We start from the raw sequence: 23397 nt of genomic DNA on the forward strand, positions 1-23397 counted from the left end.
AAAATTCCTGGAAGCCGTATTTATTGAAATTAAGGAATGAGACTTACTCTAAATTAAAGCTCAAAGCTTTCTCTTTAAAATGATGTATAATAATTGTTGGGTTGGATTGGAAAAATATTGAGAAAAAAAATGTTGAAACAAAACTTACATTTTCGTATAAACTAAAAGTGTCAAAAAAGATGCTAATTTAAAAATTCCTGGAAGTCGTATTTATTGAAATTAAGGAATGAGACTTGTTCTAAATTAAAGCTCAAAACTTTCTCTTTAAAATGATGTATAATAATTGTTGGGTTGGATTGGAAAAATATTGAGAAAAAAAAGGTTGCAATAAAACTTATATTTTCGTATAAACTTAGTAGAAAGTACCGATAGTTCTAAATGCGCCGAATAGATGACTTCAGTTTAAAATGAGTGTTTAAAACTACCGGTACTTTAAAGTACCGCCGGGATACAAAGGGTTAAAGAAGGTTGGGGTTCAATGTATGGTGTGCCCTTTTAGATAATAGAATGTTGGCATATAGTCTCTACCATAAAAACTTAAACTCAGGTAATACCTCAATATATCAAGGCAGCACATTGTGCTTTTGGTCGACAATTTGCCATTAAATAAGTCTCAAATGATATATTTTCAATATGACGGAGCACCAGCACATAATGCCAGAGTTGTTAGTGAATTTTTAAATACTACTGCAAACTTTGGCAATAATTGGAAACAATGGGCACGTTCAGCCGGTGTCAACTGTTGAGTTGCTATATTAGCAGTCGCAGCTGAACGATACGCTAAGTCAGCGCTGTTATGCAGCAGTTTAATATTTTTTGTTTCTCCCCTTTAATTTTGAAAACTGGCAGAACTGTATAAAATGAAATGAGCCTTAAAATCAACATCATCATCCATTATCTCTTGTAATAACACAAAATTTTCAAAAATATTATTATTGTCCATAGTTTTAGGTTATGTTGAACTGCTAATTCTCGTACCCAATGTTTTCTATCATGGTATGGTTATCACCATAACAACATTAACTTTTAATTACATACATTATTCAATAACTACAAGAAATATACCCCACAAACTATATATATTTGTTATTAGAAGAAAATAACAAATTATTTTAGGTCATAGCCAACTATGGTTTCCATTTAAAAAAATAAAGTTATGTCTCAAATCTCGAAAATAAAAGATTTGAAAAAAATTCTACCTACGCCACTGAATTCTTCGTAAAAAGTTGCCCATATAATGTTTTATTTATAATACTCCATCTTTGATAATAAGTGAGATATTCGCGATTGTCGTTTTCGTAAAACTTTCAGTTTTTGCCGATAGGGCGAAAACAAAAGACGATAGCTGTTCGGAGTTTTCGGCATTAGCATTTTCTCGAAAAACGAGATCATAACATCTAAGCTACTTTTTTTCTATTTCTTTTAGTTTCGGAGATAGCCTATGCGGACATCGAAATTGGGACACCCTGTACAACTATTTGTTACAAACGATGTTTCGACGAGGTGAAGTTAGCCCATGTTTTGCAAGCTTGATTGCTTCAGTGTCAAATCGCATCCTGATGTATAGAACTGAATCACAATTATCTAATCCAGTGCCTTGTGGATAAAAGGTGCTATGTTTCAGAAATGTATATTGGTAGTTATCTTCGGTTATAATAATAATAATAAGTTTTATTGTGTTATATGCCAGGGCTTACACTCTTCATATATAATTTAATACAATAAGTAAATTCACAATTAAATCTCAATTACAATCCTGTCTTTCAGATATTCCTCAACTGAATAGAACGCATACCTCAACAAAAACGCTCTTATGATATTTTTAAATTTATTTTTTTGCAAAGATCTAATGCCCATGGGCAATTTATTAAATAAGATTTGTGCAATATATATGTCACTTTTTTGCGTTCTACTCAGTCGACAAAAATCAACGTAAATGTTTTCACGGTTTCTGGTCCCATAACTATGCACGTCGCTATGCGTGCTGTATTTGTCTTTGTTATCGTAACAGTACAGAAGACACTCAAGTATAAATAAAGATGGTAGTGTCAAAATATCAAGTTGTCTGAAAACTCAACACCCGTTACCAGCAAATACCTAGGAAATTCGTTAAAGAAAAGAATAAACAAGAGAGGTCCCGATATGGATCCCTGAGGGACGCCTCTCGTGACACGAAGTCGCTCAGACACTTTATTTTCACACTTAACCTGTTGGGATCTGCCCGACAGATATGATCTGATTAAGTCAACACTGTCCTGATCAAATCGATAGAAATATCTCAGTTTATGCAATAGCATACTATGGGATACACTGTCAAAAGCGCGTGACAGATCCAAAAACAATGCAGCACAGAATTTCCGTTTTTCATATGCATCATAACAGGTGTTCATAAATTTAATAATTGCATCCTTCGTGCTCCGATCAGGTCGAAATTCAAATTGGTTTTCAAAAAGCATATTATTTGATTCTACATGTGCTACTATTTGCTTGTAAATTACGCGTTCAAATTTTTTAGACAGTGCCTTTAGTATACTAATAGGTCACAACAGGTATAAAATAGGCACAACAGATGCAACTTTTAAGACATCAGGGAATACACAAGAAGACAACGAGGTGTTTACTAATCTGGTTAAAGCTAGTTATTTGTAGCTTTACGCTTTGCCTCAGCTTTTTTTGTTACGGTATAACAATCTGGCTCTAGAATCTCTTAGACTTTCCGTTTTAAAACTATTATAAAGATTAGAAGCCAAGTCATAGATATCTCTCAGCTGGCGCAGTGTGTTATCAAACCATTTGATTCCTACATCACGGACTCTAAAATGCCTTCCAACCTCAGGATAAGATGTATAAAATGTTGATAAGAACCGATCAAAAAAGTAATTGAATCTTGCATTAACATCAAATTCACTATCAGAAAAAAGCTCCCAAGAGTATTCCTGAAATTATCGACTTTACCAGGTGCTATTTGATGGACTTTGAGTGCTAGATTTAGGGTTTTTCACTAATTGCTCTTTTTACTATGTATGTATGTATGGATTGGGGAGTGCATGCAAAACCGCACAACACAATTAGGCCCCATTGGGCCCCTTGGGCATCCTCCCATTACACACTCTGGTCACATCAATCAGCCTAAGGATTTACCAAAGGCTAGGACAGCTCCTAAAGGTACATTCCTGATGTCATCTGTGGTTGGCCATTCTCACACAAGATAAGTTTAACCGTCTCGTCATCCTGTTCACAGGCTCGACAGAGAGGGGAGTCAGCAAGCTTCATGTTTTGAAGGTGCTTATTTACTTTACAGTGTCCCGTGAGGAAACCTGTGGCAGTGCTCTTCCTACTATTTCAACTGGGTTTTTGGTAGAGCAAAGCTTTCGTAGTGGTACGTTCTTGTATTATTAATAATTGTTTTATTGTTGTTTATATTTACAATTTTCCCTTTCCAAATATATATATATATATATACCTCCAGATTCTCTACCCTCCTCCCCCTTTCCATACTTTCGCCTCCTCGCTCCTATCACCTCCCTCATCCCTCTTTTGCCCTCCTCTCCCAAAATCTGCTTCTTGTCCATTGCCTCACTACACCCTCTCAGTATTTGTTCCAGCATCTCCTAACCCTCTCCACACAGCCTACACCGCCCAGTACCTATTCCCCCTCTTCTCATTCCATTCTCATTCTCCATCAACAAATACTTTGGCAATTCCTCTGTCACTATCTCCCCATACTTTTCATTGTATCTCCCTTCTCGTATCTGTGACCTTCATTCAGTTCCCTCCACATTTCACCTCTTTCCGCTCTTCTGTTTTCAATCCCAGTTAGTGAATATCCCCCTCTTCTATAATATTCTTCCCTATCTCTTTGCCCATAGATCAGCCTCCTCTCCTTAATTTCCCTCCAGCACTCTCCCAGGATCCTTGCGGTCTTGCTTCTATCATTTCCTCATACTTCACTGCTCTTCTCCCAGCCTCCACCCTTACTGCATCCACCTTAACCTCCTCCCTCACTACATACCCTGGAGTCTGCGTTGCCAACCCTAGTATCCATCTCCAATACCGTGTTTGTATATCCTCCAGCAAACCTTGTTATCTCCATCCCCATACTTCTGCGCCGTACATCATTATGCTCCTTACCAAGCCATCAAACATAACCTTTCTTTTTGCCACGTCCCTCCCAAAAGTTCTTTCCCCCCATCCCCAAACCTGTCCCATCACCCTATTCGCTCTGTTTGCCATCGCACTCCCGACCTTATTACTTTCCACGAATCCATATCCCAGGTACTTACTCTTTCACTTGCTCTATCTCTCTTCCGTGCCACCTTCATTTACCTCCAACCCCTTCGCCTTAAAATATTAAATAAAGGGAGGAGTTCATGATGTGCACAATGTATGGCAATAAGTCCGGAAAGCATTTTCTGATAAATATCTTTCATTGTATCTTTTCTCTCTTATCTGCGTTCTTCTCTCTTGTCTCTGGACGACCCTATTCCTGTCGCTTACCTCCCCCCACATCACCATCCCTTCCCTTCTTTTGTTGTTTATCTCTGCCTCCAAATAACCCGTCCTTTTGTAATATTCCCTCCTCTCTGCTACCATATCTAATCTTCCCCTCCCTATCTTCTTTCCAACACTCCCCCAGAACCCCGCAGTATGGTCTTCTATCTATCATTTCATATTTAACTGCTCTTCTGCCCGCCTCCACCCTCATTTCATCCCTCACTGTTCCCCTCGCCAGACCCAGAACCCACCGCCAGTATCGATTCTGTACGTCCTCTAGAATATCCTGCCTCTTCCATCCCCAAACTTCCGCCCCGTACATTATCTTTCTCTTTCTGATGTCCCTTCCAAACACTCTCTCATCCCATCCTCCGACCTGCTCCATCACCTTATTTGGAAAATTTCAGTGACCTATTCCATCTATTTCAAGATATTTGTATTGACAAAAACCTGACCTTATGGAAAGGAAGATTGACTTTCAAACAACACATTCTATCCAAACGACAAAGGTTTGGACTGAAGCTATTTCAGGCTTGCAATGTAGAAACCGGTCATTTGCTAAATTTTATTTTCTATACTATTGCAAACCCGGAACTTGATCATGATGATGAGAATATTAATATAACTACATCTATAATGATAACAATCATGAAACCCTACCTGGATCTTCCAAAATACTTGTTGAAGGAGGGGAGTGAGGAAGGGAAGAGATTGGTGGCCAGATTTTGGTGTGGTAATGAGGAGAGAGCGAATTCAACAAATTTTGTAAGGGTTTATCACTAAATATAATAAATTAAATAACAGAACTCAAAATAAAATAGGTTAAAATAACACAACCTCAACCTGGCGGAATGAACTGGCCAAAAAACAAAATTTTAATGGGACTTCCTCGTGATTCCATAGAGAGTAGTATAATTTCTTCACGAGAACTTATCTTCCAAAAGAGTTTACTTCTAATCCTAGAATTCATTTTCTCTCCATACATATTAATCAATCTGTATCAACGTACCCGTCAGTTTGCTTCTTTTTTGACACTCTACCGTTTCTCTATACTCTATTCATTTTGGTTCTCAAAACTTAAGCAAAGAATATTGGAGTATATCTTCACCCCTGCTACACACTTACAACCCATTCGCTTCCCGCAATTGAAATCTTTTGAAATAAACATTGGTAGCCTACTCCACTACACCCCCTCAGCATGTGTTCCAGCGTTTCCCAGTCATCCCCACACAGCCTACACTACCTTTCCATATCTTCCGTACAGTACCTGTTCCTTCTCTCCTCATTGCCACAGCGGAATCTGGCCACCAATCTCTTCCTTTCATCATCCCACTCCATCAACAGATAATTTGGCAATTCCTCTGTCACTATTTCCCCATACCTTATTATTTACCTTCCCGTATCTGTGACCTTCTTCCCTGCATCTATATGTCCCTGTCCCTATCTCTCAGTTCTCTCCACATTTCACCTCTCTCCACTCTTCTGTTGTCGATCCCAGTTAGCGAATCTCACTTTCCTGTAACATACTTTCCTTAATTTCCCTCCAACACTCTTCCAGGATCCTGCAATGCGGTCTTCCTGCTATCATTTCTTCGTACTTCACTCATTCCTAATCTTTTCTAGCAATCATCCCCAACCTCCCTAATACATCGAATTCTCTTTGGCCATTGCCAAAGTTGTCCACTTTTGTTGCCATTGTTTTTATGTTGTTATATAAAAGTTCGTCCACTTAGCCTGGATTGCGTAACCTGGCCGTTACATCTGGTTTTCAAGTCTTGACTTCATATAATCTTCTTTGTGTAACATTGCTGAAGCATGGCTAAATCATATTTAGTGAAGACATTATCAAGAAAAGTCATCAATGGATTATCTAGAGTTGCCATTTAGAATGGAATTTACATTCGCCATTCCTAATCATCTCTAGTAATCAACCCCAACCTCCCTAGTACACCGAATCTCTTTGGCAATTGCTTAGGTTTTCTACATTTTGAGAAAAAGTAGAACGTAGCGTGTCCCATAATTTCCATATTATTGATTTTTTTCATTTTGCTATGTAGAAACTCCTCAGAAATCTCCATTTTGAAAAGGTACAAAACAATGTATTTAAGAAAAGTGAGTTGAAATGAGTAGTATAGAAATGAGAGCTTCCGGAAATTAATATAATATCCCATAATCCCACTGTGACGTCACGCTGTAATATTATAAGTATAGGGAAAGTGAACAACTTAAATCTGGGGGGCTAAAAAGTTACTAAATTTAGGTTGGTATTGGAAAAGTAACTAAATATCAGGTTTAGAAAAGATGACGTGGCGGGTCTGGTGGGGTTGATTGCCTACCTCATGAGGCGCCACCTAGCACTGGATGGTGGACCGATGGATAGAGTTCTGTAGGGTGTGCAAGTTGTTGGTTGCCTAGCTCAGTTGCAGTGTGGCGTCACTTAGCGATGGACAGTGGAACGCACATTGCTGGTTGAAAACTTCTCATCTATTAGTTTACCAATGATATGTGGAAAATGTTGCTAGGATGAGTTGTTTGTGCAAATATTTTTATCAAGTGAAATTCTGTTCTCAAAACTTTGAATTTATGCTCAACGTTGGATTGCATGTACAGGGTGGTTCAAATTCGATGTCCGAAATATCTCGGAAACTATAAGAGCTAGAAAAAAAGTAGCTTACATGTCATGATCTCGTTTTTCGAGAAACTGTTAATGCCAAAAACCTCAAAGCGCTACCGTCTTTTGTTTTTCCCCTAGAGGCCAAAATTGAAAATATCGTAAAACCAGTAAGTGCAATTATTTAATTAAGACATTATATGGACACTTTTTTGCAGAGAATTTGATGACGTAGTCAAAGAAAATTTTGCGGTTTTAAATTTTGAGATATCATGACAATTTTCGTTTTTTTAAATGGAAACAACCACGGATTATTCGCTTATTAAATTCGTTATTTTTTTCTGATTACAAAAATATGGGGTTAGATAGGTCTATTTCTTATTGTTTTAGAATAAAGTTAAAAATAAACTTTTTTTTTAGTGTCGTCAAAGAAATTAAATTTACAGTTTCCTGTAAATTATAACTAAAAATTAAAAACACATATTAACGATATTTGAAACGAATATATTTGTTGAACTATTTAATTTATATTTGTTTTACACAAAAGTTGGAACAGATTGCATTATTTCACATTTTTTATTAATATTTAATATTATTATTAAATAAAAATTAAAAAAAAATTAAAAGTAAATGACATTTGTATTCAAAAATTTTCTTTTAAGATCGATTACGAAAAGTTTAACATGTTAGAATGTTACATATTAAAAAATAAAGTAAATTTTATATAAATTTTTAGTAGAATAATTTTTAGTTATAGTTACAGGAAACTGTAAATTTAATTTCTTTGACGACACTAAAAAAAATTTATTTTTAGCTTTTTAATTTAATAATTAAATAAGAAGATAACTTCTGGTATTTAAAAACAAATAATTTTTTTAATATGTAACATTCTAACATGTTAAACTTTTCAAAATTTTCGTAATTCATCTCAAAAACAGGATTTTTAAAGTGACACATCAGAAAATTTTTTAATACAAACAAATAGCGCCATCTATCAATAATGTATTAAGTCATTTAAGAATAATATTAAATATTAATAAAAAATGTGAAATAATGCAATCTATTCCAACTTTTGAATAATTACATATATAAATTAAATAGTTCAACAAATATATTTGTTTCAAATATCAGAAATATGTTTTTTTAATTTTTAATTATAGTACCGTAATTTACAGGAAACTGTAAATTTAATTTCTTGGAAGATACTAAAAGAATTTTAGAAATTTTTTTGACTACGTCATCAAATTCTCTGTAAAAAAGTGTCCATATAATGTCTTAGTTATAATACTCCAGCTATAATAATAACCAAGATAATTCCACTTGCTGGTTTTACGATATTTTCAATTTTGGTCTCTAGGGGAAAAACAAAAGACGATGGCGTTTTGAGGTTTTCGACATTGGAACTTATTTAAAAAAAGAGATCAAGACATGTAAGCTACTTTTTTTCTAGCTCTTATAGTTTCTGAGATAGAATATTCGGACATCGAATTTGAACCACCCTGTAGTCATCGTGTTCAAAGTTAACACAGTAGGATCAGTACTTTCAATCAATTTTTCAAGTTATTGCAATTTCCAATCACGTTTCTTTGGATTAGAAGGTACTGAGTTCAAAATAATGTTTTTAAAGATAATTTTTAAATGATTTTCTCCGTTTGTTAAAAAAATCACATAGTTTTAAATAAAGCTTTATAAATGTATACCAAAAGGAAACGATAAATAATAATGTCGCGTCGTTTGTAAAGTTTTTAATGAGTAGAAACTAGGAAAATGTGAATTGAAAAGGCTTGTTAGTCTTGCTCTTTTGTGTGATCAAAAATACGTGCTACGGCTGCAAGAGCTTTTGCGATAAAATAAATGACTAGGTGAAACTCACCTGCTTTTAAAACGATTTTCGACACAAAACTGTGTTGTATTTATTCTAGCGAGTTGAAACGGAAATAATTAACACAAAAAAACAAATTCAAAACGAAAAGAAAAAAATAAACCGAGATTGAAATCCCTTTTTTTTTGTTTTACCCAATTTAATCTACCCCGGTTGATATGGAATTTTTAATTTTTCGCATGCAAGCTTACCGAAAATGAAAAGAAACTCGGAAAAAAACACTGATTTTAACACAAACAATCACATAAAATGAACAAAAAAATAATAATACCTGTATCGACAATAACATCGATTAGATCCATACTTTTGGCGAAAGCATCCCTCAGATTGATATGATGAAAGGAAACTATGCTGCCTTCTCGTTTAGCTCGTTCAAGGGCCTCGCGTCGTTTGAGCGCCTTCTCTCTTCGCATTTGATTTTTGTAGAATTCGGCAAAATTGTTAACAATAATAGGTATGGGCAACGCGATCACCAGCACACCGCAGATACAACACACGCTTCCTATAACCTTCCCGAGGGGAGTGGTGGGATAAATGTCGCCATAACCTACCGTGGTCATCGTAATACCCGCCCACCAAAACGTTTCCGGAATGCTTATAAACTTGGTATTTTGTTCTTCTTTTTCGGCGAAATAGGCGAGACTTGAAAAAATTAAAACGCCCATCGCCAAAAACAGCATGAGCAAACCGAGCTCTTTGTACGAGTTGCGAAGAGTAAATCCTAGCGATTGTAACCCGGTTGAATGACGAGCCAGTTTCAAAATTCTTAAAATTCTCATTATACGAAAAACCTGGACTACTCGACGAACATCCTGAAACTGGTCGGTCGCGTTCTTGTTTGTCTCCAGAAGAAATAAAGAGACGAAGTAAGGCAAAATGGCGAGGAGATCGATAATATTCAAGCCGCCCTTGAAGAATTTCCACTTGTTTGGTGACGCACTAAACCTGAGGATGTATTCTAAGGAGAACCACGTGATGCACACCACCTCAACCATTGCCAATTGGGGATTATCCGTAAAATTACCCTTCTCATCATTCACCTGCATACTAGGTATCGTATTCAGGGTCAGCGCGATTGTTGATAGGACGATAAACAAGATTGACACGATGGCTATCACCTGAAAATAGCAATCAGCGAAATTCCCAATTTTTTTTTATTCATCCAGCTTTCATTTCAGTGACAATTTGTTTTTCGAAGAAATTGGTGTTTCAAAAATAGTTCGTTAAATGAAAATATAATGTAGGGAAAGTCGATTTAGATCGAAATGAGGGAACGTAATAAAACGACTTGTTAGTTTTTATGGTGGAAAGTTGAACTTTACGACTATCTGTTGGATGTTTGTAACGCGAATATACACTTGGGCCTCTAAACACTTAATCCTTAGGGCTGAATGAATACGCACTCTTATAAACCTTCAGTAACACTAGTAAATGAGATTGTGCGTATTTAATTTCTAATTTATCTCATGTGTGTAAGTTATATTCTTTAATATTTAAAATTAAAATGAGATACTACAAATTAATGTTATAACTTGTTATCATGTTAAAGAGTATACTTTAAGCTATAATTTGATACAAAAATTATTTCTGTATATTAAAAAATAAAGCTCAGACGATTTTTTTTAAATCAATGAATTTTAATCACAATTTGTAATTTTTATCCTGATACAGTTCTTCAATTTCTATTTATATCTGAATAATTATAAATATTTTTTCTGAACGATATACATCATCTTAAAGAGTATACTTTAAGCTTTAATTTGATATGAAAATTATTTCTGTATCTTAAAAAATAAAGCTTTGACGATTTTTTAAAAACAATGAATTTTTGTCACAATTTGTAATTTTTATCCTGATACAGTTTTTCAATTTCTATTTGTATCTGAATAATAGCAAATATTTTTTCTGAATGATATATATCATCTTAAAGAGTATACTTTAAGCTTTAATTTGATATAAAAATTATTTCTATATCTTAAAAAATAAAGCTTAGACGATTTTTTTAAATCAATCAAGTTTTATCAGAATTTGTAATTTTTATCATGATAAAGTTCTTCAATTTCTACTTATATATCAGAATAATTGTAAATATTTTTTCTGAATGGTATACATCATCTTAAAGAGTATACTTTAAGGTTTAATTTGGTATAAAAATTATTTCTGTATCTTAAAAAATAAAGCTTTGTCGATTTTTTAAAAACAATGAATTTTTATCACAATTTGTAATTTTTATCCTGATACAGTTCTTCAATTTCTATTTGTATCTGAATAATAGCAAATATTTTTTCTGAATGATATATATCATCTTAAAGAGTATACTTTAAGCTTTAATTTGATATAAAAATTATTTCTGTATCTTAAAAAATAAAGCTTAGACGATTTTTTTAAATCAATCAAGTTTTATCAGAATTTGTAATTTTTATCATGATAAAGTTCTTCAATTTCTACTTATATCTGAATAATTGTGAATATTTTTTCTGAATGGTGTACATCATCTTAAAGAGTATACTTTAAGGTTTAATTTGATATAAAAATTATTTCTGTATCTTAAAAAATAAAGCTTTGACGATTTTTTAAAAACAATGAATTTTTGTCACAATTTGTAATTTTTATCCTGATACAGTTCTTCAATTTCTATTTGTATCTGAATAATAGCAAATATTTTTTCTGAATGATATATGTCATCTTAAAGAGTATACTTTAAGCTTTAATTTGATATAAAAATTATTTCTGTATCTTAAAAAATAAAGCTTAGACGATTTTTTTAAATCAATCAAGTTTTATCAGAATTTGTAATTTTTATCAATGATAAAGTTCTTCAATTTCTACTTATATCTGAATAATTGTGAATATTTTTTCTGAATGGTGTACATCATCTTAAAGAGTATACTTTAAGGTTTAATTTGATATAAAAATTATTTCTGTATCTTAAAAAATAAAGCTTTGTCGATTTTTTAAAAACAATGAATTTTTATCACAATTTGTAATTTTTATCCTGATGCAGTTCTTCAATTTCTATTTGTATCTGAATAATAGCAAATATTTTTTCTGAATAATATATATCATCTTAAAGAGTATACTTTAAGCTTTAATTTGATATAAAAATTATTTCTGTATCTTAAAAAATAAAGCTTAGACGATTTTTTTAAATCAATCAAGTTTTATCAGAATTTGTAATTTTTATCATGATAAAGTTCTTCAATTTCTACTTATATCTGAATAATTGTAAATATTTTTTCTGAATGGTATACATCATCTTAAAGAGTATACTTTAAGGTTTAATTTGGTATAAAAATTATTTCTGTATCTTAAAAAATAAAGCTTTGACGATTTTTTAAAAACAATGAATTTTTGTCACAATTTGTAATTTTTATCCTGATACAGTTCTTCAATTTCTATTTGTATCTGAATAATAGCAAATATTTTTTCTGAATGATATATATCATCTTAAAGAGTATACTTTGAGCTTTAATTTGATATAAAAATTATTTCTATATCTTAAAAAATAAAGCTTAGACGATTTTTTTAAATCAATCAAGTTTTATCAGAATTTGTAATTTTTATCATGATAAAGTTCTTCAATTTCTAATTATATATCAGAATAATTGTAAATATTTTTTCTGAATGATATACATCATCTTAAAGAGTATACTTTAAGCTTTAATTTGATATGAAAATTATTTCTGTATCTTAAAAAATAAAGCTCAGACGATTTTTTTAAATCAACGAATTTTTATCACAATTTGTAATTTTTATCCTAATACAGTTCTTCAATTTCTATTTATATCTGAATGATTATAAATATTTTTTCTGAACGATATACATCATCTTAAAGAGTATACTTTAAGCTTTAATTTGATATTAAAATTATTTCTGTATCTTAAAAAATAAAGCTCCTACAATTTTTTTTAATCAATGAATTTTTATCACAATTTGTAATTTTTATCCTGATACAGTTCTTCAATTTCTATTTATATCTGAATAATAGCAAATATTTTTTCTGAATGATATACATCATCTTAAAGAGTATACTTCAAGCTTTAATCTGATATGAAAATTATTTATGTATCTTAAAAAATAAAGCTTTGACGATTTTTTTAAAATCAAAGAATTTTTATCACAATTTGTAATTTTTATTCTGATACAGTTCTTCAATTTCTAGTTATATCTCAATAATTGTAAATATTTTTTCTCAATGATATATATCATCTTAAAGAGTATACTTTAAGCTTTAATTTGATATAAAAATTATTTCTGTATCTTAAAAAATAAACCTTACACGATTTTTTTAAAATCAAAGAATTTTTATCACAATTTGTAATTTTTATTCTGATACAGTTCTTCAATTTCTATTTATATCTGAAAAATTGGAAATATTTTTTCTGAATGATATACATAATCTTAAAGAGTATACTTTAATCTTTAATTTGATATGAGAATTATTTCTGTATTTTAAAAAATAAAGCTCAGACGATTTTTTTAAATCAATCAATTTTTATCACAATTTGTAATTTTTATCCTGATACACTTCCTCAATTTCTATTTATATCTGAAATATTGTAAATATTTTTTCTGAATGTTATACATCATCTTAAAGAGTATACTTTAAGCTTTAATCTGATATAAAAATTATTTCTGTATCTTAAAAAATAAATCTTACACGATTTTTTTTAAATCAAAGAATTTTTATCACAATTTATAATTTTTATCCTGATACAGTTCTTCAATTTCTATTTATATCTGAATAATAGCAAATATTTTTTCTGAATGATATACGTCATCTTAAAGAGTATACTTAAAGCTTTAATTTTATATGACAATTATTTCTGTATCTTAAAAAATAAAGCTCAGACGATTTTTTTAAATCAATCAATTTTTATCACAATTTGTAATTTTTATCCTGATACACTTCCTCAATTTCTATTTATATCTGAAATATTGTAAATATTTTTTCTGAATGATATACATCATCTTAAAAAGTATACTTTAAGCTTTAATTTGATATGAAAATTATTTCTATATCTTAAAAAATAAAGCTCATGCGATTTTTTTTAAATCAATGAATTTTTAACACAGTTTGTAATTTTTATCCTGAAACAGTCCTTCAATTTCTATTTATATCTGAAAAATTTTAAATATTTTTTATAAATGATATACATCATCTGAAAGAGTATACTTTAAGCTTTAATTTGATATAAAAATTATTTCTGTATCTTAAAAAATAAAGCTTAGATGATTTTTTAAAATCAATGAATTTTTATCACAAATTGTATATTTTATTCTGATACAGTTCTTCAATTTCTATTTATACTTAAAAAAATGTAAATATTTTCTCTGGATGACATACATCATCTTAAAGAGTATACTTAAAGCTTTAATTTGATATGACAATTATTTCTGTATCTTTAAAAATAAAGCTCCGACGATTTTTTTAAAATCAATACATTTTTATCACAATTTGTAATTTTTATCCTGATACAGTTCTTCAATTTCTATTTATATATGAATAATAGTAAATATTTTTTCTGAATGATATACATCATCTTAAAGAGTACACTTTAATCTTTAATTTAATATGAAAATTATTTCTGTATCTGAAAAAATAAAGCTCAGTCGACTTTTTTAAATCAATGAATTTTTATCACAATTTGTAATTTTTATCCTGATATAGTTCTTCAATTTCTAGTTATATCTCAATAATTGTAAATATTTTTTCTCAATGATATATATCATCTTAAAGAGTATACTTAAAGCTTTAATTTGATATGACAATTATTTCTGTATCTTAAAAAATAAAGCTCCGACAATTTTTTAAAATCAATGAATTTTTATCACAATTTGTAATTTTTATCCTGATATAGTTCATCAATTTCCATTTATATCTGAAAAATTATAAATATTGTTTTTGAATGATATATATCATCTTAAAGAGTATACTTTAATCTATAATTTGATATGAAAATTATTTCTGTATCTTTAAAAATAAAGCTAAGACGATTTTTTTTAAATCAATGAATTTTTATCACAATTTGTAATTTTTTATCCTAATACAGTTCTTCAATTTCTATTTATATCTGAAAATTTGTAAATATTTTTTCTGAATGATATACATCATCTTAAAGGGTATACTTTAATCTTTAATTTGATATGAAAATTATTTATGTATCTTAGTAAATAAAGCTTAGACGATTTTTTTTTTAAATCAATGAATTTTTATCACAATTTGTAATTTTTATCCTGATACAGCTCTTCGGTTTCTATTTATATCTCAATAAATGTAAATATTTTTTCTGAATGATATACATCGTCTTAAAGAGTATACTTTAAGCTTTAATTTGATATGAAAATTATTTCTGTATTTCAAAAAATAAAGCTTAGACGATTTTTTAAAATCAATGAATTTTTATCACAATCTGTAATTTTTATCCTGATACAGTACTTCAATTTCTATTTATATCTAAATAATTGTAAATATTTTCTCTGGATGATATACATCATCTTAAAGAATATACTTTAAGCTTTAATTTGATATGAAAATAAAGTGTCTTGATAAATAAAGCTAAGACGATTTTTTTAAATCAATGAATTTTTATCACAATTTGTAATTTTTATCCTGATACAGTTCTTAAATTTCTAGTTATATCTCAATAATTGTAAATATTTTTTCTCAATGATATATATCATCTTAAAGAGTACACTTTAATCTTTAATTTAATATGAAAATTATTTCTGTATCTTAAAAAATAAAGCTCAGACGATTTGTTTTAAATCAAAGAATTTTTATCACTATTTGTAATTTTTATCCTGATACAGTTCTTAAATTTCTTGTTATATCTCCATAATTGTAAATATTTTTTCTCAATGATATATATCATCTTAAAGAGTACACTTTAATCTTTAATTTAATATGAAAATAATTTCTGTATCTTAAAAAATAAAGCTCAGACGATTTTTTTAAATAAAGTTCTATAATTTCAATTTTGTTGGATTCGTAAACATTAATGTTTAAACACAATATTTTCATTTAACAACATTTGAAACACCTCTATACTTTGTATAAATCTTTAAATTTCGAAATAGAAAAAGAACACTTACAAAAATAAAAGTAGGTACATAAAATCTAATATCTGTTTCAACTCGGTTATTCTTTAAAAATTATTTCTTGTTTATAAATATTTATATTCCCATATAGTTCTTATGGAAGAACATATCGCAGAGCACTTGCAAAATAATAAACAATGCCAAGGCAAGAATAGTATAAAGCAACTTTACGTTTACACAATATTTTTACGTTCACTAAAAAATCGACGTGATGTGACCATAATATTCAAGATATTAGATTTCTGTAGCAACAAAAAAAATTATACCACAAAGCACACAAAACAAAATATATTTATACATAAACAATTTTTTAATTGTATAAACACAGCATTTTTTTAGTTGATATTAGGGATAATGCGAAAAAAACACAAAAGCACAAATATGTGATTTACAACAAAGCAAGAATTTTTTGTTATGGTGAATAAGGAGATAGATTTTTTAGTAGAAAATTGAAATAGGAAGCTGATGTAGAGAACGCAAACCGTTTGTGTCAATCGTAACAGACCTAAATAACCCCTCAACCGAAGACTAAGTGTCACTAAATCAACGTTTATTACTAAAAAAAAGTAAAAGTAAAATGGGATGATGAATATTAAGACTAATTCGTGACGAGTCTACGATCGAGCGGAAGATGAGGTCCATTGCCAGAGACACCACGTGACAGGTTTGTCTTTGCTATATATGTTGGTCGTCGCGTTTGCCCATTGCCTTTAATTTTTTAGAGACAGTTTTTGTTTGTGTCTATTTAAAAAAAAAATGAATCTAAAAAACGTTTTTAATGAAGAAGAAGAGAGGAGGATTTCAAAAGCCTTATATAAGCCTTCAAAAATTCCTTAAGCACGTCCTCTTCACTTTCACAGGTGACGACATCTAAAACAATCTCTGACACAATTTCAATAAAGCTCATCGAATGACCCCAACAGGTAGGTAGGTAGGTATTTCGTAGAAATAATTTTCTCCACTTTACAAAAGAATGATTGATGAGAGTGGACGCACACACAAAGTTGACGTGGTCATTCGATCAGCCAGGTCACAGAAAAAAAAGCCACACTTTCAAATCAATAAATAATTGATTCATGCTTTTCACTTTTTATTATTAATTATTTTTTTTTGTTTCATCATAACGTAATAAAAAGAAGAAATGTATCGTTTTTTTTTTCGAATTAATTAGGAATATTACTCATTCATACTTTGACCCAGTAAATCATATCTTGAAAGAGAGCGATGCAGTTCCCTTCTTATTTGAATAAATGCATAAACAATTCGCTATGTTTGGGATTTATTTCAAATCCAAGCTCTACATACAGCATTAGATATTTAGGTATCTTACAAAACATGATGATCAAGGTTTATTTATAGGGAAAACGTTTAATTTACACTGCCTATATATATATAAATCATGCGGTAAGCACTTTATCTTGTATATTAGTTCCTTATTAGCAACATTCCAAAATGATTTATTTAAATAAATTATTGCTCCTCATAAATGATAAATTATAATTTGAACAATACGTTGATTCCATAAATGTATTTAAATTATTACCTGGACTTTTTGCAACCCAAATTACACTCAAGATTTTTTAAAAAACGATGTAATTTCGACTGGGATAAGTATGAAATTGGAATCAAATACGTTGGGATTATTGCTGAAGGAAACGACATAAAGTCTCATTTTACTGCTTAAGAGAAGTAAAAAGGATCTGTTATGATGGGAGACGAAACTGTAATCTTTTCTGCCAGGGGGCAGATGCTCAACCAACTCGTAGAGGCTTACGCGGTGAAATGAGAATTTATTTCGGTTCCTTGAAGAATGTAGTTTTAGATTGCAATGAATTCTGTTTTAGGGAATTTGTTTCTATGATGTAAACGATGTTAAGCTCATTATTTTGAGTTAAATTTCGATACATTGTGGAGAAATGGGCTTTTATGGTGTTGAACTTGTATTAAATATAAAACGTTTGTATCTGGGGGATGATCTTAAATTAATTTTGCAATAGGAGCACTTTGATGTAAAGATTATGATAAATCAGAAAATATTCAAACACAGAACTCGGATAAACGCCCTCCAATTCCATGCAGTAAATGCCATGATTTTGCTCACACGACCGATAAATGTAATGTTCCTGTAAAATGATCCAAATGCTTGGGTCCACACAGCACCACCAAATGCACCTCCCAACTACCAGAGAAATGTAGGTCCTGTGGCATTGAAGGCCATAGTGCCTGGTCTATGATATGCAAAAATCGACCCAAAGCACCTATACAAGGCGTCCCCAATGTTAGAATTAAATTGGCTAACAAAAAATCAGAGGAAATCATGAACAAAACCACCTAAGAAAGCCGCATTCATAATCCTGTTATATCACAAAAATCAACTCTCCCAAGCTGCGGGATCGACAAGAGCTTTTAAATGCTCTAAAACGTAGATTCATTGAGCATCATCAAATTGATACAATCGTTGCTTTTTCGGGAAGCTACATGTATATAATCATGATTGACCTAAAAGACGCAAATAAACCTTCACCCACCGAACCGATAAACGGCTCCCAAACCATGATTTTGCAAGATCAGCAATGACTAAGATAAAGTTACTGTATGCAAACATTAACAGCTATGTCCCAAAAAAACACCTAATCAGCAACTATATTTCTGTAAACCGCATTCACGGTGCGATGTTCGTTGAAACTAAAGCCAAATCGCTAATTAACTTCAGGGATTGGACAATGATCCAAGAATTGGGAAATATTGTGAACAGGGGTGTCAGAGGCGGAGCGTTGGTTATGGGCGATCCTGCGTTACAAATTGGAAAAGCTAATCCTCCCAGAATAAATTCTCCATTAAACAACGCCCTCCATTTTACTTTTATGATTGGCACAGAAAGAATACATATATTGTTGGTTTATATACATCCTTTTAGCAAGATAGAAGAAACAATATTTAACATGGCTGCACGGTACGACAATTGTCTAATTGTCAATTTGTGACTATGTCAAATTTTGTGCGCATCGTAACACCTCCGACGTTTGTCATGGCAAATAATCCCAACTCCAAGCCTGATTTAATCTTCTGCACAAACAACATAAGACCGCTCATCACGTCTGTTAATGTCATTCCAGATCTGTGCTCTGACCATCTGGGTCTTGTGATCTCCGTTAATACAACCACTCGAATACCTAAAGTAGCTCCTACTCTGATCAAAAACTATAAACTTTGTAATATGGAAAGAGTGAACACAGCAATAAAAGAATATGTGAAATCTAACCCTGTCATTACACCCGAGTCTATCGCAACCTTTAATAAACGCTTGCTTAATTTGGTGGATGAAGCGAGCCCTGCCAACATCAAGAAACATTACAATTTTCCTCTGCCACCATTTATTCTCCGTTTGATTAAGGAAAAGAGACGACTCTACCGCGATTTTAGATCCTATGAGGAGCCTGCTCTGAAAAGAATGTTTAACGAGCTTAATAAAAATATCCAAAAACTAGTGCAGCAATTCAGAAGCGAAAAATACATGGAGGCCTGTGACAAAATCAACAGAACCAAGGGTAAAAACTACTGGCAAGAAGTCCGCAAACTCTCGAGGTACCGAAAGTCCCCAGAAACCCAGGAGCTTATTGACCCTACGAACAGCTGCTCACACTCTAGCCCGGAAAAAATCGTGTAAACATCCACGCTGAATACCTTGAGAGGGTGTTTTCCTTCAGCAATGAGGCCCTGTTCTGCCCTCACAACAAAAACACAATAGACAATTGGTACCAACACGCCTTTCCCAATTCGTCCGAAACACCTCAAGATGCTCTCATGCAGGAAGAAGAATACTTCACACTTCTTAACAGAGGAACCAACACAACCCCTGGATACGACAACATCTCAAGGGAAATCTTAAGGAAGCTGGATCTTGATATCCACGCCCACATAAGAAAAATTTACAACTATTGCCTTACCACCCAGCATTTCCCACAAGATTGGAAGACCTCTATAATCATATGTATCCCCAAGAAAGATTCTTCTCTATCCGACCCTGCGAACTACCGTCCTATCTCATTGCTACCCGTAATGGGGAAGCTTTTCGAGGTGCACTTGAAGAACAAGCTGGTCGATGTTGTTGCAAGTAGGATTCCGTCATACCAATTTGGATTCCAACAAGGTAGATCTACATCTCATCCCTTGGCAGTGCTTGTCTCAAACTTCCAAGTAGCACGGTTCCAAAAACAACAATCCGCCGCAGTCTTCCTGGATGTTCGGAAGGCATTCGACTCCGTATGGCACAGAGGTCTACTGTACAAGCTGACTATGTTGAAAATCCCATCTTATCTTCTTAACCTGCTAAAAGAATTTCTTTCAGACCGCTCATTGGTTAAAGTGAAGAACTACTACTCTCACAGTTTCACCGCTCAACAAGGTCTCCCTCAAGGCTTTCTCATCTCGCCAGCACTGTACAACGTCTACTGCCATGACATCTACAACGACAACCCAGACGTCTTCGATCCGATGTCTTACGCCCTGCTTTATGCCGATGATACTACTCTCGTCGCACATGATGTAGACATTCCATCATCAATCCTAAGGCTGCAGACGCTCATCCAAAACATAGAGGAATGGTACCGAAAATGGCGTATCCTGATAAATCCTTCCAAAACCCAATTCTTCATCCCCTTCCTCCCTATTCGCGTTGCTCCTCCCACAATAATAATTCAATCTTCTCCTATCACAGCATCACCAACTTGTAACTACCTCGGCATTACCTTGGATAGAACCCTTAAATTCTCTACCCACGCCATCAAGGTAAAAATGAAAGTCAAAAACCGCGCCAAACACTTCCGCTCACTCTCATATAGAGGCCGAGGGATATCCACCAAATGCCCTACTCACATATACACCTCAATATGCCGACCTATTATCGAATATGCCTCATTAATCATGACTGAAGCGCCGAGAGGATCACAGTACCATCTGGAAGTAGCAGAGAGAGCAGCCCTGAGAATTATCACTCGCATTAGACACCCTCACAACCCACTTTTCAACCTTTCCAACGAACTCCTGTACGACCTTACAAAGATTCCTCCTATAAACTCCCGTCTACAATCCTTATCCCTTAAAGCAACTATGAACTTCCCCAAAAACGCCCTAAAAAAATTCATCATCACTCCCCTCTCCCTTACCCGCTGTCCTATAACACGGCTCACACTTCTTAAAAAAATAAGGCCCAACTGAGAAGACCCAAGTACAACCAAACCAAACTCAAAATCACGGGCAGGAAGACTAAGGTCTGTAGCCCTTTTGGACTCTTTTTTTATATTTATTTTATTTTATATATGTATTTCTTTTCGTATTTCTTATTGTTATAATTTTGATATAAGTCCAAATAAATATTGTTTTCTTCTTCAGAAAATAAAAATAAACATTAAAAAGTGTTTGAAACTTTCTGTATATATTACGAAGCTTGAGGATGACTATTACAAGAATTACCTCAAAAAATTCTTTATTAAGCTTTTGTATTTAGGTTGGGTTGCATTGCGCCCAGCATAAAGTTAAAGAATGAAAAATCTTGGCAACTTGGTACACCCTGGAAGGGTAGAAAATGAAATCTTGGGTTGAAAGAAGAGTAGATGTGCATGAGATGAAGGAGGCGGTCAAAACCACGAAAACGGGAAAGGCACCGGATTTGAATGGCGTAATGAATGAGATCGCACGAGATACTGTCATGGCAATTGGAGAAAAGATAGCAGCTGCATATCAAGAACTGTTGGAAACATGTAAATTTCCAAAACTCTGGAAAGAAGGAAGACTGGTCTTGATAGAAAAGCAAAAGAAGAATGGGGAAGATACACAGTACCGACCATTATGCCTACTTAACAGCTATGGGAAATTATCGAGAGAATACTTAAAAAAAGAATAGTTGAGGAATTAAATCAAAAAGGAGGATTTTCACGGAAGTTCATGCTTTCGAGGAGGTTTTGAGGATTGCGAAGAGCTGTGACAGATACAGACGTGGTAAGAGGAAGAAATATCTGCTAATAACACTGGACGTGAGAAACGCCTTTGGAACATTACCATGGAACAACATTATTGAGGCTATGCGAAGAAAACAGGTACCGAAGTATCTGGTCTACACAATACAGGACTATCTGAGACATGTGGTCTATGGTCAGAAGAGCTTCCAAATCACGAGAGGAGTTTCACAGGGATCCGTACTGGGGCCATTACTCTGGAATATAGCGTTTGATGAAATGCTGGTGGAACTTCAAGTGGAAGAGACGCAACTGGTGGCTTATGTCAACGATTTGGCTCTGGTGGTGACACCCAGAGTATAGAGGAGCTGGAAGAGAGAGCGCAGTTGGCAATGAAAGAGATAATGGATCATCTCGGATTGGAAGTAGCTCCAGAAAAAAACAGAAGCAGTACTCCTCAGAAGTAGAAAGAGTTCCAGGGAAGTAAACATCCAAGTTGGAAGAGTGTCTGTGAGCAGCCGACCGTCAATTAAATATCTTGGAATCTGGTTGAGTAGAGATGGGAAATGGGATGCGTTTATAAAGGCAGTGTGTACCAAAGCGCAAAAGACAACCTAGGCATTACATCGGTTACACCGCGTCAAAAAGAACAATCATAGCGAATACAGTATACGCCCAAATCCTATACGGATGCAGAATTTGGAAAAAGGCATGTGCAATAAAGAAGTTGGCGACAACCCTTGCAAGAATCCAAAGACAATTGCTGATAAAAACTACATGTGTATATAGGACGGTGTCCACAGTAGCATTGCAGGTGGTGGGTGGAGTACCACCTGTTGAATTAATGGTGTGGAAAAGAGCGGAGGTATTCGAGAGAGGGGAAGAGAAGTGTGAGCTGGAACGGCAGGCATTGAGCAGATGGCAGGTGAGATGGCGTGGGGAGACAGAAAGGGCGACGTGGACTAGAAGACTGATATGAGTTATCAACTGACCCAAATATTAACTGGCCAGGTATGACAATATCTGCATAAATTTAAGAAGGCTGCCTCTCCGGTATGTTTGTACTACACAGAGGTCGATGACGTACGACACACCGTATTTAAACATATAAGATGGAAGGAAGCAAGAGAGGAAATGTGGAGGAAACTTGGCGGAAGACTTGATCCGGAGGAAATGGTCGATAGAATGGTGGAGAGCGAGGATTCTTGGACAAGTGTGGAAAACTTTGCAAAGATGGTGATAAGTGAGAAGGAAAGGGAGGAGAAGGAAATGGGAGAAGAAGAAAGTGGGAGAAGATACGGGGTAGGCTTGGCCTCCCGAGCCTATCATCGAGATTGATAGAGAGCAACATTCCA

General features: G+C 33.0%; 1 protein-coding gene across 3 annotated transcripts in view; it reads right to left on the reverse strand.

Annotated features, from left to right (window-relative positions):
* Nucleotides 1-23397, reverse strand: part of LOC111416882 (Shaker cognate b) — a 120647-nt gene that overhangs the window by 34672 nt on the left and 62578 nt on the right. For all 3 annotated transcript variants that reach the window (XM_071201378.1, XM_071201377.1, XM_071201376.1), the window contains exon 5: nt 9259-10105. In XM_071201378.1, the coding sequence (XP_071057479.1) occupies nt 9259-10105 (847 nt within the window). The remainder of the gene's footprint in view (nt 1-9258; nt 10106-23397) is intronic.

This window comes from Onthophagus taurus, chromosome 1 (genome assembly GCF_036711975.1).
Source record: "Onthophagus taurus isolate NC chromosome 1, IU_Otau_3.0, whole genome shotgun sequence".
Lineage (NCBI taxonomy): Eukaryota > Metazoa > Arthropoda > Insecta > Coleoptera > Scarabaeidae > Onthophagus > Onthophagus taurus.